The 15,783-nt window shown below is 49.7% G+C and overlaps 2 protein-coding genes across 3 annotated transcripts in view; one reads left to right on the plus strand and one right to left on the minus strand.

Moving 5' to 3' along the window:
• The window catches only part of TTC6 (tetratricopeptide repeat domain 6), a 228,133-nt gene extending 222,674 nt beyond the window's left edge, over window positions 1-5,459 (minus strand). Inside the window, exon 1 of one of the 2 annotated variants that reach the window (XM_009211439.4) lies at window positions 5,075-5,459. The gene's annotated coding sequence lies outside the window, so the exon portion shown is untranslated. The remainder of the gene's footprint in view (window positions 1-5,074) is intronic. The other variant, XM_017961138.3, reaches the window with a different exon arrangement.
• A 335-nt stretch (window positions 5,460-5,794) lies between these two features.
• On the plus strand, window positions 5,795-11,725 carry FOXA1 (forkhead box A1). The gene is made up of 2 exons (XM_003901721.4): window positions 5,795-6,198; window positions 8,586-11,725. The coding sequence occupies exons 1-2, from the start codon at window positions 6,127-6,129 to the stop codon at window positions 9,924-9,926; spliced, it is 1,413 nt and encodes a 470-aa protein (XP_003901770.1). The 5' UTR covers window positions 5,795-6,126; the 3' UTR covers window positions 9,927-11,725.
• Window positions 11,726-15,783: the final 4,058 nt, after the last annotated feature.

A 15,783-nucleotide genomic window follows, 5' to 3' on the forward strand; every position in this document is an offset into this window, starting at 1 on the left:
CATTCAGAAAGTAATCAGAGTTCCTGAAAATCTTGCTAGTAACCCAGGAAAAGCAAATGCTGCCAAGGAGGCTGCTTCATAGCGCTTAGTTTAGAAGCAAACTCACTGCAAGGTAAGCTAAGCAGTAGTTTTGCTCTGTGGTCCACAGAACAAGAAAAATCAAAACACTTCACGCAAATGCACAACTCTTAAAACAAAACTTTCCTCTGATGTTAGCTCTTGGAACAGCTGCTGGAAGTCCCAGAAACAGCTACCCAACAGGGCTGTCCAATCGAATTTTAATTTTAAGTAATGAAGGTAACCTCCCTCTAGGCATGCCAGTAAATTAGTCAAGGAGTCCAAAGCATAATTTCAAAATATGGGGGGAAATCAGAAAACTGATACGATGAAAAACTACCGGCAGAATATATTTTTATTTTCTTTCTAAGTGTAGTATATGACATATGATTTTTTATTAAAGCATCTGTTAAATAGCACTATGTAATTTGAGGGTAATCACATATGAATAGCCAAAGTTCAACCACCAGGGACAACTGAGAGACCGTGGGAAAGCTCCTGGGTGTGTGTGGGGAGGGGCGCGAGTGGATTGGCGGGGGCTGGCTGGCCTAGGACGGAGAAGCTAAACACTGGTCGACCCTTCAGGAAGGATTTAGATTTAAGCTACAGCTTTAAGGCAGGATATGAAATAGTTGACTTTTCCAAGCTCCTCAGCTTCCATCACTGCTCTCCATTAACGCGGGCTTCTGCTGATGGAGAGGAATGGAGGTCCTGACCTACCCTCGCCCAGGTTTCCAGTCTCCCAGCTATTGCACACAGGAGCAGCAGGTGGGGAAACGCCAGGATCTCCAAGCACCCTGCCAAGTCTGTGGCACCCAGTAGGACCTCAGCTGCTTAGGTCCTTTCTGCTCTAACGGATACCTAAGAGGTGTCACGTTTCCCTCTAATTTTCCAACTCTTTGTGTGAAGCGCGCATTGCCAGTCCCTCCCCTAGGACCCTAGTCCTAGAGTTTTTAAAGTAGAGCCGGAAAGCCTGAGGATCCTTTCAGCAGCACAGAGCAGACACCGCGCTCCCCAGGAGGGGCTGGATGAGGAGGGACTGGCTGGGGCTGAGCACGTCCTCCAACAAGCGCTGACCGGTGTGAACAAAACAGTCAGTAACTCGGGGGCCACAGAGATCGGGAGATGCGCGCGGTCGCGGGGACCCAGGCCTTGGAGGGGGCGCCGTATCGGTTCGGGGCTTCGAGGGAGGTTGGTTCCGGTTTCCACGAGGCCCCAGGGGGCACTTCTTCCTTCCAACGCTGTCGATTGCCCAGCAGGGGAACTTGCCCTTCTCAATCTTTCTCATTTGAATACATGAAAATGCGAGTTGATTTTGGCAAGGCCATGCTCTCTCACGGCCAGAGGGACGGTTTTGTCGCCCGCGGGCGAGGCCGGTTGGGGAGCAGCTCCGGCTCCGACATCCGGCTGCGGGTGAGCTAGGTCCGCGCCCCCGGCAGCTCAGAAACCCGGCGGCGCTCAGGCAGCAGTAGGGGAAAAGACAAAGCCAGTAGCTGTTTTTGTTTGCTTCAATAAAATAAGGGAAAGCCCTGGTTATGTTTATGCGTTGCTTTTACACACAAAGACACACAGACACAAGCACATGCACACACAGCCAGGGTTGAGGCCGGTTACAGGGTAGGACTCTGTACAGAACTGCCTGCAAAGGCCCGTCAAGTGGTCCCAGGGCCCCTACCTACTACAGAGTTGTGAATTAATCCCTTAAAGATTTAATGATGGAACGAAGGGAGAGAGGAAGGAAGGCATAAGGAAGAAAAATAAAAAGAAGGCAGCGAAGGAAAGGAGTTCGAACCCTGGCCCGGCCCATGCTTCTCTCTCGCGGGGGACCGCCATCTCGCGGCTCCCTGGCCCCTTCCCCAGCTCGGCGCACACATCCAACTGCGAAGGCCAGGCACACGCAGGTGTGACCCCTTGTGTCCAGCGTCTCAGGCCTTCCTCACTTCTAAGCTAAGCCGGGTCCCAGTTGGGGTCGGCTTTGAACCGCGTTCACGACCACAGGTCTTACTTTCATTGGATCCGATTCTCCCCTGCAGAAGGAGGACTTAAGCTTCTTATCTGGGTGAGGGGTGGGGGTCCGCGGGGGAACTCGGACCACTCCACACCAAGCATGGCTGGGCTGCTGCGGCCGCCACCTGACAACAACCCCGTCCAGGGAAGGGTAGGCAAGGAAAGGGGACAGGCGAAGGACAGCCACAGAGGGAAACCCTGGATAGACTCGAGTGGGCACCGCAGAGCCCCACCGGCCCAGGCCCTGCTCTCTGCCCACCCTGCGGTCCTGCTAAATGGGAAGGACCCCGTCGCCGCGAGAGGTTGCCGGCTGGGCCCGAGGCTCGAGCCCGCGGCCTTTCCTTCCACCTTTCGCCGTCGTCGCCCTCTGGTTCTCCCTGTCTGGAGAATATCTAAGGAAGGGGCTCCCAGCCAGAGCTTGCTGGGAAGTGTAAGCTGAGGCAGCCCAGCGTGGTCGAAGGACCCAGTGCCGCCCAGGTACTGCGGGACTGCCTCGGGAGCTGGCCCCATGGGTGTAGCAGGCGCAGCTTCCGGGAAGGGCGGAGCCGCTTCCTCCGCTGGCGGCCACCTGGAGTACCCGCGCACCCTACAGTCCTCACTGCCGCGGCTCCCTCCACTTGAGGAGCCCGCCCTCCCCGCGACCTGGACCGCCCCGGGCTGTCGCAGACCTGTCCTTAACACAGGCAAGCTTAACCCGGAACACCCCAGGAGCCGCCACGTGCCTGCCCTCGTGGGTACCCTGCCCCAAGTCCACCCGTCCTCCCCAGAGCTGAAGACAGGCCTGGTTTCCTCCAACGAGCAGCGCAATCCTTGCAAAGCACAGTTTGCAATAGCGTAGGTGCCTATTTGGGAAAAGAGGTTCGAAAAGAGCAGGCTGCAGTCGCTAGACCTGGCTACCGACTGGCCAGCAACTCCCAGACAGCAGCATGGAAGTTATGTATGTATGTATGTATATATGTATGTATGTATGTATGCATTTCCAAGTCAAAGACCTAACACGACCCTGCTGATTCGCTTTTAAACCTCGGGGAAAGTGACTGGCTGGCATCTGGGTACACTAGAACCTCACCTCCTAAATGTGTTAGGTATCTTGCAATGCGGCCACTGAGATGGAGAGAGGCTGAGAGCTGGACGAACTGCCATCTCTCCTTCCATCTTGGCCTTAGCTCTAAGAACCTAACTCCCTGGCTGTGGGATGCATGCGGAGTCCAGTATCGCCTGGCGGTGCTCCCTGGAGGCGGGAAAATTCAGCTTTCCCTCTCCACGACAGGAGGCGCTGTGTTTGTTGAAATCCCCCTGGCCGCGAGCCGCGAACCTGGGATCCCTGAGCTGGATCAAGGCTCCGAAGCTGTCAGAGTCCATTCTGCATCACCGGTCTTGGGCTTTGAAGAAGCCTAGAAGAAATTCCGCTTTGGCCATCATGCTATGAAAAGTGGATTTTTTTTTCCTAAGACAACTTTCTGTTTTGTTTTGTTTTGTTTTTGAAAATATGAGACTTAGTAGGTTTGGGAAGTGGGCTAAAAGAATATTTAATATTGTAATTGATCCCCCATTTAAGGTGACAGTGTTTTTCCCCTGCTTAAAGCACCAGGTTTTTGGGCACTATAAAAGCTATTACTATCTATAAATTGTTACTCTCAGTAGAAAATACCCTAGTCTTGCTCCTTGTTATTGGAGAGCCAAGAGGGTATTGGAGAATCACCTCCAGAAGGAACAAGGAAGCTCATTAGCACTGAAAGTCCCCCGGATCAGGCCGAGGAAGCTGAGCATCCGTGTACTTTACAAATGGAACTAAAGTCAGCTACTGATGGGAACTTTGCAAAAAAAGAATTAGTTTCTGACACACAATTCGCAGATACATTTACACAAACTGATGGGACAACTTGCAGTCACAGGAGAAGGCTGCATTAGGGAGGGTTCCTGCCCTCCTGAGGTCCAGGTGGATTTAATTTCATTCATTCCTTTCCTTATGTGACGTTTCTATCCCCCACCCTTTTTGTAAAAAACAAAAAAAAGTAATCCAATGCTTTTATCTTTTTTATTTCCTTAACTGCACATCTTCACCCTCTCTGCTCCCCTGCTGACTTAAGAGATTTGTTTGGTTCGGGGATTTAAAGTGATTCGCTTGCCAGATTTCAAGTAGAAGAGATTGAAAAGAACAAAGCACAGGGAAAAAGGTATCTGTTTGGAAGACAAGTTAAAACACATTTCTTAAAATGAGATTAATAACATTTTAAAAACTTTGCAAAACAAGAAGATTTTGCGGATTCTTAATTACTTTAGATTTTATTTTATTGTTACTTAAGGAAACCTAGTGGTTCTACAGGCAGTACAACAAACACATGGTCACAGGACACTCAGAAACAAACACACTTAGTCACACGTGCTCAGAAATACACAAACGGTCACACACTCAGAAACACACGCACCACCTCCCAATCTATCACCAACTCATTGCCTATCACCCAGTCACTTCAGTATTCTCTCTCCTAGGACAAGTGGGCAATCCACCACCCAGGGCCTCAGGAGAGTAAAGAGACTTTGCATTGGGGAGACTCTCCCATCGACGTCCAGGACCGATTAGGAACCAAGTGAGCCCCTGAGATCTCAGCCCGGACCCTCCGGGTCACAGGACCAAGCGCCGCTGCGGGCAGTCTCGGGCTTCTGCCTGGCACCTCTTTCGCAGTGCACACGCGTTCCCGCGCCCAGGCCCTTGCTCTCCCAGCTAACGCGCGTGTTATGGGAGATGTCCCCTCCCCCTGACCTTTTCCTATCAGAAACCAGACGGTTGTCTCCAGCTCAGTCCCTGAAGCTGCTGAAGGGGGGCGGGAGGAGGAGCCCGGCAGAGGGAGGACGGCCCGACTTGGGTCCGCCTGCCCTATCACACAGACATCTGCTCTCAGTTGCTTCCTCTTTATGGTCGCTACAGATGACAGGAGAGAGGAGCGGAACGAGGCGGAAAAAAAAAAAAAGTTATGTCATAAAGATATAAACCGGTGCTGTGACTCACCTGCTCTTAGCCGCAGGTACGAGTTTCGTGGCAGCGCCTCCGCTCTGCTAGCCGGGAGCCCGGGTCGGCCTAACGTCACTTGGCTCGGCTGACTCAGATGACCCGGTTTCTAGTGACGAAGCAAAAGTGGGGCTTTTTCCCTTTTCTAGTCGGAAGCTCAGGAGGAAAGAAAGAAAGAAAAAAAAGTCTGTATTCTCCAGTCTCCTGGGGTTGAACTTTGGGTCAGGAATCAGGAGGGAGGGGGCAAGGAGAGCAGGAGGGGCGCGAGACTGGGCCGCAGCCCGCGCTCAGAAGGTGGCAAGTACCTCTGGGGAGGGACCCCGGGGTCACTTAGCCCACAAAGTCTCTAAGCCCAGTCTCCGACGCCACCGCCCCCAGCCTTCTCTGGCTATGAGGTTCCCATCTAGACCCCTAGCCCGCCCGCCTGGCCCCGCCCATTTTTTCTTTTTCCAAAGGGTGTTACACCCCCTCCCACCCCACTTCCCTCTTTCCCTAGCCTCCGGGCCTAAACCAATTACACTGCTTTGCAAACAAAGTGAGGGCCGCGCTTGGGGGAGGGGTCGCGGGGGAGGGGGCGCGCGCAGCGGTGGCGCGGCGGGGCGGGAGGCGCGGCGGGGCGGGAGGCGCGGCGGCCGGACTGGCGGGCGGCCGCCTTGCAGGTGCACCTCGGGCTTTGTAGGTGCGAGCGTCTTTGTGCGGCGGACAAATGGGGAGAGGACGAGGAGGTGGGCACTCGAGCGACGTAAGATCCACATCAGCTCAACTGCACTCGCCTCGCAGAGGCCGCCCGCTCACTTCCCGCGGAGGCGCTCCCCGGCGCCGCGCTCCGCGGCAGCCGCCTGCCCCCGGCGCTGCCCCCGCCTGCAGCGCCGCCGCCGCCTCTCAAGCCGCGCCCCGCAGCTCTGGGCTTCCTCTTCGCCGGGGTGGCGTTGGGCCCGCGCGGGCGCTCGGGTGACTGCAGCTACTCGGTTCCCCTCCCCCGACCCGCGCCGCGCGGCCGCCCGTCGCTTCGCACAGGGCTGGATGGTTGTATTGGGCAGGGTGGCTCCAGGATGTTAGGGACTGTGAAGATGGAAGGGCATGAGACCAGCGACTGGAACAGCTACTACGCGGACACGCAGGAGGTGAGAGGCGAGACGAGGCGGGCGGCCGGCGGGGCGCCGCTGGAGCCCGTGCCGGGGGAGGCCGGGGAGCGGTGGGCGCCGGGCAGGGCGGACAGTCGGGCCGGGGGCGCCTCCTCGGTGCCACCGCTGCCCGCCCGCCGGTGTGGTCCCGGCCGGGCCTTGGCCGGGCCTGGAAGCGGGACCTGCTGCCCTGCTCTGTCCCGACTCTAGCAGCCGGAGAGGGAGTTTTAGGAAACTCCGGGCTTTGAAAACAGCGGCCCTGGGAAGCACTTGCCTCTTCCCAGCAGCGAGCGGGAGCAGGAGCCGGGCCCGGGGTGCCGCGGGCGGGCGAACGCTGGCGCGAGTTGGAAGCAACTCTGAGAAAGCCGGAGCATACCCGCAAGGCGACCTCTTCGTCCCGCCGTTTAATCCGCAGACGTCTTCTGATTAAAGCGCTCTGCCGCCAAGTTGGGTGTCTCAATAATGAAACGATTTCTAAATTTTATAAAACTTGTTCTTCAAAAGCCCTATGTGGGGAGAAGTGTGCGCCTTCTTCTCTAAAACCGCTGGGTGGCGCTAGTGCGACCAGAATCTTCTTCAGAACTCCGGGCCGAGAACCTGTTTCTCTTCATTGTCCCCTTGGCGGCACGTTCATGGGGGTTATTTTTACAATGTGCACAAAAGGATTACAGGGAAAACCAGGTACAGGGAGGACTAGCACCTATTAAAAGTATTTTTCTGGAAACAGCTGGCTATTACCCCCCAAAAGTTTAATTACCATTATTGAAAACGCGTATTGGAACTGCCTTGGATAATCTTGGGAAGAGGGAAAGAAAATAAAGCCCCAAGGTAAAAAAAGAATTTTCAGACGTGGACAGAAAAATATAGAATCACGTAATATTTTGATGGTAACTAACTTATTTAGATTTATATATTCACAAGTTTACCTCTGAGTTTATTTGCATACCATAGTTTACTGGGTGTTCCTATTTAAATCTATTTGTTCTCATGTTTTCAAACAGAGTCATACTTGCTAATGAAAATAAACTTAAGGACATCATTATTCCTTATTAAATTATCAGAGGAGTGCTTTTTAATATGCCTAGGTTCTGTATGTTTAAAATACTGTACCGAATGCATTCCCACATTGCTGTTGATAAGGATTTTCGCTTGCTGATGATTTTAAAAGCAGCTCAGAGGTCTTCCAGAGATTTAATTCTGACGCAGTCATCTCGACCCTAGCATTCAACTGAGACCCCTAGCGAAAGTACTTTCTAACATATTAAAGCTGAGAATTAGGAAATACAATAGCATTAAGAGAAAATAGGTAGAATTTGATTTTTGAATTTTAAATTATTCAAGACTACTCACGGAATTTCAAAGCCGGGCATTGAAATCATCAGCAGCAACATCAGTATGTGGAAAAAAAAAAGATTTATTTTGACAAACTGTGTCACCAGTATTTTTAAATAGGGGACGGTGAAGTGGTGACAAAATTAATGCGAGTTTCTAAATAGCTTGCAGAGGTGTACATGCAAAGTCACGTTAAAATAAAATGCATATAGCACATTGAGATTATTATGGCACCCCCTCCCAGCCCTTTCTGTTATGGATGTACTTTTAGTTTGATTTTTCCAAAACTTATTTAACTTCTGAGTTCGCTTCCCTTTTTAACATTACAGTTGCTACAAGCAGGTAGAAAACACTACTTCTAAATACAATAAAAAACAAAAAGTCACCATAAGCAAAAACTCCTAGGACAATAAAGCCACTTGTTAGGAAATAAATGATTCAAGGGGTCCCATGTCCATAGGTGATTTGCTCTATCAGGGAGTTTCATTAACAGTCCGCTATAACAACCGAAACCGCTGTGCGGTCAGCCAGGCCTGCAGACTCAGGCGAGGAGGGCACAGAGCTGGTGCCCTGTGGCCCGCTCAGTGGGCCTGTGACGCGGAACCCATTGCACCCTTAGGGTGAAGTGAATAAGCAGAGGGTCAGAGATTAATTCTATTTTCGGAGTTTTAAAGACATTTCCCCCCAAAGAGCGCTTTGCCGAGGCTGGCTGGGGTGGAGACTTGGAGACCGCCGAGCGTGGATGGAGGAGGCGATGAGGGGGCCCTGGAAGCCAGCCCCTGAGCCTGGCGTGTAAGGCGATTACACATCTTCCTGGGGACATATTTTCTGTGAGCGCTTATCTTTCATGCCTGTCGCGCTAGGATTTTCCCCCTACCGTGCAAGACATCTTTGCTCGGTCTGGGGAGGGCGCTTAGCCGTTTGCCCTGGGTAGGGGTGTCCCGTGTTCTGCAGAAGTGCTCTGCACTTGCCCCCGGATTAACTCCCGGCCGGCCGCCCTCCTGTGCCCACCACTAACCCCGCCCTCCGGGGCTTCTTCGCTGTCTCCGCTCCAGGCCTATTCCTCCGTCCCGGTCAGCAACATGAACTCAGGCCTGGGCTCCATGAACTCCATGAACACCTACATGACCATGAACACCATGACCACGAGCGGCAACATGACCCCGGCGTCCTTCAACATGTCCTATGCCAACCCGGGCCTAGGGGCCGGCCTGAGTCCCGGCGCCGTAGCCGGCATGCCCGGGGGCTCGGCGGGCGCCATGAACAGCATGACTGCGGCCGGCGTGACGGCCATGGGTACGGCGCTGAGCCCGGGCGGTATGGGCGCCATGGGCGCGCAGCAGGCGGCCTCCATGAATGGCCTGGGCCCCTACGCGGCCGCCATGAACCAGTGCATGAGCCCCATGGCGTACGCGCCGTCCAACCTGGGCCGCAGCCGCGCGGGCGGCGGCGGCGACGCCAAGACGTTCAAGCGCAGTTACCCGCACGCCAAGCCGCCCTACTCGTACATCTCGCTCATCACCATGGCCATCCAGCAGGCGCCCAGCAAGATGCTCACGCTGAGCGAGATTTACCAGTGGATCATGGACCTCTTCCCCTATTACCGGCAGAACCAGCAGCGTTGGCAGAACTCCATCCGCCACTCGCTGTCCTTCAATGACTGCTTCGTCAAGGTGGCGCGCTCCCCGGACAAGCCGGGCAAGGGCTCCTACTGGACGCTGCACCCGGACTCCGGCAACATGTTCGAGAACGGCTGCTACTTGCGCCGCCAGAAGCGCTTCAAGTGCGAGAAGCAGCCGGGGGCCGGCGGCGGGGGCGGGAGCGGGGGCGGCGGCGCCAAGGGCGGCCCTGAGAGCCGCAAGGACCCCTCTGGCGCCTCTAACCCCAGCGCCGACTCGCCCCTCCATCGGGGCGTGCATGGGAAGGCCGGCCAGCTAGAGGGCGCGCCGGCCCCCGGGCCCGCCGCCAGCCCCCAGACTCTGGACCACAGTGGGGCGACGGCGACAGGGGGCGCCTCGGAGTTGAAGACACCAGCCTCCTCATCTGCGCCCCCCATAAGCTCCGGGCCCGGGGCGCTGGCCTCTGTGCCCCCCTCTCACCCGGCACACGGCCTGGCACCCCACGAGTCCCAGCTGCATCTGAAAGGGGACCCCCACTACTCCTTCAACCACCCGTTCTCCATCAACAACCTCATGTCCTCCTCGGAGCAGCAGCATAAGCTGGACTTCAAGGCATACGAGCAGGCACTGCAGTACTCGCCTTACGGCTCTACGTTGCCCACCAGCCTGCCTCTAGGTAGCGCCTCGGTGACCACCAGGAGCCCCATCGAGCCCTCAGCCCTGGAGCCGGCGTACTACCAAGGTGTGTATTCCAGACCCGTCCTAAACACTTCCTAGCTCGCGGGACTGGGGGGTTTGTCAGGCACAGCCATGCTGGTAGCAAGAGAGAAAATCAACAGCAAACAAAACCACACAAACCAAACCGACAACAGCATAATAAAATCCCAACAACTATTTTTATTTCCTTTTTCATACACAACCTTCCCCCCAGTGCAAAAGACTGTTACTTTATTATTGTATTCAAAATTCATTGTGTATATTACTACAAAGACAACCCCAAACCAATTTTTTTCCTGCGAAGTTCAATGATCCACAAGTGTATATATGAAATTCTCCTCCTCCTTTGCCCCCCTCTCTTTCTTCCCTCTTTCCCCTCCAGACATTCTAGTTTGTGGAGGGTTATTTAAAAAAAACAAAAAAGGAAGATGCTCAAGTTTGTAAAATATTTGTTTGTGCTTTTCCCCCCTCCTTACCTGACCCCCTACGAGTTTACAGGTCTGTGGCAATACTCTTAACCATAAGAATTGAAATGGTGAAGAAACAAGTATACACTAGAGGTTCTTAAAGTATTGAAAGACAATACTGCTGTTAGATAGCAAGACATAAACAGATTATAAACATCAGAGCCATTTGCTTTTCAGTTTACATTTCTGATACATGCAGATAGCAGATGTCTTTAAATGAAACACATGTATATTGTGTATGGACTTAATTATGCACATGCTCAGATGTGTAGACATCCTCCGTATATTTACATAACATATAGAGGTAATAGATAGGTGATATACATGATACATTCTCAAGAGCTGCTTGACCGAAAGTTACAAGGACCCCATCCCCTTTGTCTTCTCTACCTACAGACGGCCCTGGGAATCAATTCCTCAGGAGTTGCCCTCAAGAACTCTGCTTCTTGCTTTGCAGAGTGCCATGGTCATGTCATTCTGAGGTCACATAACATATAAAATTAGTTTCTATGAGTGTATACCATTTAAAGAATATTTTTTCCAGAAAAAGGGAATATTACAATGTTGGAGGAGAGATAAGTTATAGGGAGCTGGATTTCAAAACGTGGTCCAAGATTTAAAAATCCTATTGATTGTGGCCATTTTAATCATTGCCATCGTGTGCTTGTTTCATCCAGTGTTATGCACTTTCCACAGTTGGACATGGTGTTAGTATAGCCAGACGGGTTTCATTATTATTTCTCTTTGCTTTCTCAATGTTAATTTATTGCATGGTTTATTCTTTTTCTTTACAGCTGAAATTGCTTTAAATGATGGTGGAAATTACAACTTAAATTGTTAATTTTTATCAATGTGATTGTAATTAAAAATATTTTGATTTAAATAACAAAAATAATACCAGATTTTAAGCCGTGGAAAATGTTCTTGATCATTTGCAATTAAGGACTTTAAATAAATCAAATGTTAACAAAAGAGGATTTCTGTTATTTTTCTTCACTTAATCCGAAGTGGATATTTCTAAATATGATATTTTTCAAATTCTAGAACTGAATATAAATGACAAAAATGAAAATAAAATTGTTTTGTCTATTACTATAATGAATTTATAGCTAGTAAAAGGGAGTGAAAGAAATTCAAGTAAAGTGTATAAATTGATTTAATATTCCAAGAATTGAGATTTTTAAGATTCTTTATTCCCAGTGATGTTTACTTCATTTTTTTTTTCACACCGGCTTAAGCCTTCTGTGTTTCCTTTGAGCCTTTTCACTACAAAATCAAATATTAATTTAACTACCTTTCCTCCTTCCCCAATGTATCACTTTCCTTTATCTGAGAATTCTTCCAATGAAAATAAAATATCAGCTGTGGCTGATAGAATTAAGTTGTCTCCAACGGAGACTCCTGAAACCTCTTCTCATTAAAAGAGAAACAAAACTTAGCCATCAGGGTAGCTCTGGAGGAGGTGGGAGGAGGGGAGTTAATTCACTCTCGCCTACAGGACATTTTAGGGTAGCCGCTGTTTTCCATTTTGTGAAGTTATTTTTTAAATTTTGATTCAAAAATGTCGTTCCTAAGAACTTAAAGTTGATAATTTGTCTGACTTCTAAGGAGCTTTTAAATGCAACTTCACACCCCATAGTTGCTTGGGATCACAAAATCATTAATCTCCTTTGATAGCAGGCTCACTTTCCAGTCCACCTATTTCTTTGTAAGTCTTGTTCGGATTGACATCAACAATAACAACACCAGCTGAAGCAGAGGCCGGCCTGCCTGAGCTCTTGTGTATGAACTCCATCCTCACCAGGGCTTGAACTTGGACAGCCTTTACTTTGATCGCCCCACTCCACACCGCGGACAAGATAAAAAGAGCTGTGTGAGTCGCTTAATTATCGCGTAATTGCCTCCCCAGATGAGAGAAAGGGTGCCATGTAGCACTTGAGAAAAATCCAGAAATCCCAAACCCCCACTCACTTTAGTTAATGAAAGGAGGAGGGGAGGGAAATTACTGGTTTGAATAATTTCAAACCCTAATTTGGAGACCTCGTAAGGACATCAAAGTCCCAAAGAGAGGAAAAAGCTTCCAACCCCAACAGTTACTCATATTTACATAAGGTAAACAAATGTGGGCAAATTCAGCTTCCAAATGTAAGACAAAGGCGTGGGCTTGGGCCTCGGAATCCCGCCCCCACTGAATCTAAGATGTTTAACTTCTGTGCTGTCCTCTCTGCGCTGTTCCCTTTCTTGTTTTCAACGTATTAGAAACATCAGCGCCTTGCCTTCACCCTACCATTAAGTTGGCCTTAGCTCTTGCTCTCTTACTTGCCGGAGACATTTTCTAATTATGCGGGGGACGGGGCACTTTGGAGACCTGCCTCGGGAGCTGGGCCGCGAGGAGCCTGCAGGCCCAGTCCCTGCCTCGTGGGCTTCTCGCAGTTCTCAGACCGCATACTTCGCCACCTCTGAGCGATGCGACCTGCCACCCGCGCGTTAGGACGCGCGCGGGTTGGCGGCCAGGACAGCTGGTTGCCAGGGAAGGCGGACAGAGAAGGACAGCAAACGTCTCGAGGTGACAAGTGCAGTTAGTTCTTCATTGTTTGAGCATTTTCCCCTCCTAGCGAATAAATCTCCTGTTGAGCCTGGGACCTAAAAGTCAACAAAGAAGGCCAGCCGCCTCGTTACGGCTCCTGCGGCCCCGGCTGCCCGCGTTGCCGCGGCTGCTCCCGCTGCGTAATCCCTTCCTCGAAAACCCGGACACACAAACGCCCGGGCGCCCGAGCTGGGGCGCCGCGCCCCTGGGCCAGAGGAAACCATCTGTGGTTCCCAGGGAGTGCGGAGACCCTCGCCGAGGGCGCCGCCTTCCTGCGACCCCCACCCCATCCCCTTTTCGTCTCGGTGTTTCCACATTTCTTCACCTCGCCAGCTCCCGAAGACCAGGGCCAGGAAGGGGTTGTTGACCGTCCCGCCGCGGTGCTCCCGCTCGCTGGACTTAGGAATTTCGCCCGAGATGGGGGAGGGGTCCCCAAGGAGGGGAGGGAGGGGGCGAGGAGGGGCGAGGAGGGAAAGCCTTCCTCCAGACCCAAGTGTACAGCTCCGGAGGTGCTCGGACCCACCAACGCCACCAAGCAAACACTTTTACAAAAAAGAAAAAAAACAAATGTTTTGGGGGTGAGCATAGGACAGGGTAGGGAAGCTGCAATTGTTACTCTCACCTTGCGTTTAGGAAGGGCAGGTGTGAAACATTTTTCAGGTGATAAAAAGAGAACCAAAGATAGGGAAGAAGAAAAGCTCACCAGTTCTATTCAGCAAAAACTAAACAACTCACAAGTGTTCGCAAGTAGAAGGCAGCTCCGTCCATTTTCTACATGATGGCTAATACAGTGTTTAAATCAAAGGCACAATTTAATTTCCATTGTTCCTTTCTGATCCCCCTCATAAAGGATAAACTGATTAGAATTATTAGGAAAGGAAGGATTAAAACAAACAAAATCCTAGTAAAGCTCCTAACCTCTGTTTTCATTTTCTGAAGGATAGATACCCAATTGATTTCACTGAAAGTATAAAAAACATTCTATTTCTCAGAAGTCTAACCGATTTGAATGAGCCATAACAGAAAAGAAGTCCTGAAGTGATAAAAATGTAAGCCCTTGTTTTGGCATTTTAAAAAATTGGTCTCAATTCCACAAACATGCTTAAGTTTCTTTGCAAAAAACTGCTGAGATCAATACAAATTCCTTTCAATGCGGGCCAAAGTAGAAGACCTGTCGCCCAAATTAATTAACCTTTCCTAAAGATCAATTGGTTTTCTGTTGATTTAGCAGTAATATTGTAGAACATTTAGCTATAATGTATTTTAATGTGATCCCTCAATGTCAACAGGAAAAAATTCGTTGAAAAACAAAATAGCTTAAGTAAGTTAATAGACATTTTATACATGTGTAAAAAATATTTTGCCTTCAAAAATTAAATACCAATTGTTTTTCTGAATTGTAATAAAGTGTGTTTTGCAACTAAATGGAGTTAAGAGCAGGCCTAATTACTCCAAGATAGTTATATGCAAAAAGGTGATTGTTTTAAAGATACCTAGAACTAAATAGGTAATCAAATTACACTGAAATATAAAAACAACATTTTCTCAAACTAAAAGAATCATTAGAATCAATAGATTCTCATGAGAGTCAGAATGTAAGAAAATGAAATGAAAAAACGTGAATATTTCACAATCTTCCTGTTTATAAATAGAATCTATTTGGAAAGGTAAAGCATTTCTTAAAGTAGCAAGTTTTATTTTGCAAGTTTTATTTTCATCCACGATGCTAGTGTATCCAAATAACATTTAACAACAGATTACCTTAAACCTTACGTTTTTCCTTCCAAATAGTTAAGTTTGGGGGCATAATAGTTCCATTGTTTTTTCTGTTTTTAGCCCCAGCCCAGCATGGTTCTTTGAACTTTGGCCAGTTAGGACTGCAGCCCTCACCTTTTTGTTCTCCACCATCGTTTTACCAAGCAATCTGGGGCTGGAAAATACCCACGTCATTCAATTTTAACTTGTAAAATGCATGCATTTTCCTATTATAAACATTTTAAAACACCTGACAAGGGGGAAATCCTCACTTGCCACCTTTCTTTTTCTATTTAACTTCCTTATTTCTCCGATTATGTTAGCTGTGACTACAGTGTAAGAGCAAAGCACATGATGAGAGTGAGCGCCCCTCCTCCTTGTAGCCCCGGGAAATAAGGAGCACTCCTTTTTCTAGGTGCCACTCCGTGATCTTTTGGGGTTCTCTATGTTCCAGTCAACCTACAGGACAGAGGCAAGATATTCTCCCTCAAAATCCAGGAAGGAAAGGGCTTAAGTAGAATCGTGCTCGAACACATCAGAATCCAGGTGGAATGCGGGTCAAGTCACTGGCGAAGTCAGGTTAAGAACCAGGCCAGTGACACCAACGGCAGGCCTTACCAGAATTTAAGTGTGAGGTTGCCTTGGTTTAACTTTTTACGTCTCTCAACTCCCCTTCAAGATTACACATCAGGGGCTTTTTCTTTTCTCTTCTTTCAATTTCTGAAACCAAGAAAAAAACAACCTGGAAATTCCCCCCTAAGCATTGCCTGGAAATAGAGAACAATGAATTAAATTGGAAACCTCCTTAGTCAACCCCCCCCACCCATACACACACACCCCTTTATAAAGGAGTACATTTGTTACTCTTTTGCTTGCCTGCTCATATCCCGGGTCAGTTTTTTGGTTTCTCTCTCTTACGCCAAATAATTGTTTTAAAACACAAACAGTTTAATGAAAAGACTGTAAGGAGCTCTGCGGAGGTTTGTATCCTTTGTATATTTAATTTTAAGGGCCTATTATGCACGAGGGAGGAAGTAGGCGCCCGCCTAGTCCCGTGCTCCTGGAGAGCGGAATTTCTTTGCATGGTTCAGGTGACTGGGATATTACT

Source organism: Papio anubis, chromosome 7 (assembly GCF_008728515.1).
Source record: "Papio anubis isolate 15944 chromosome 7, Panubis1.0, whole genome shotgun sequence".
In the NCBI taxonomy this organism is placed as follows: domain Eukaryota; kingdom Metazoa; phylum Chordata; class Mammalia; order Primates; family Cercopithecidae; genus Papio; species Papio anubis.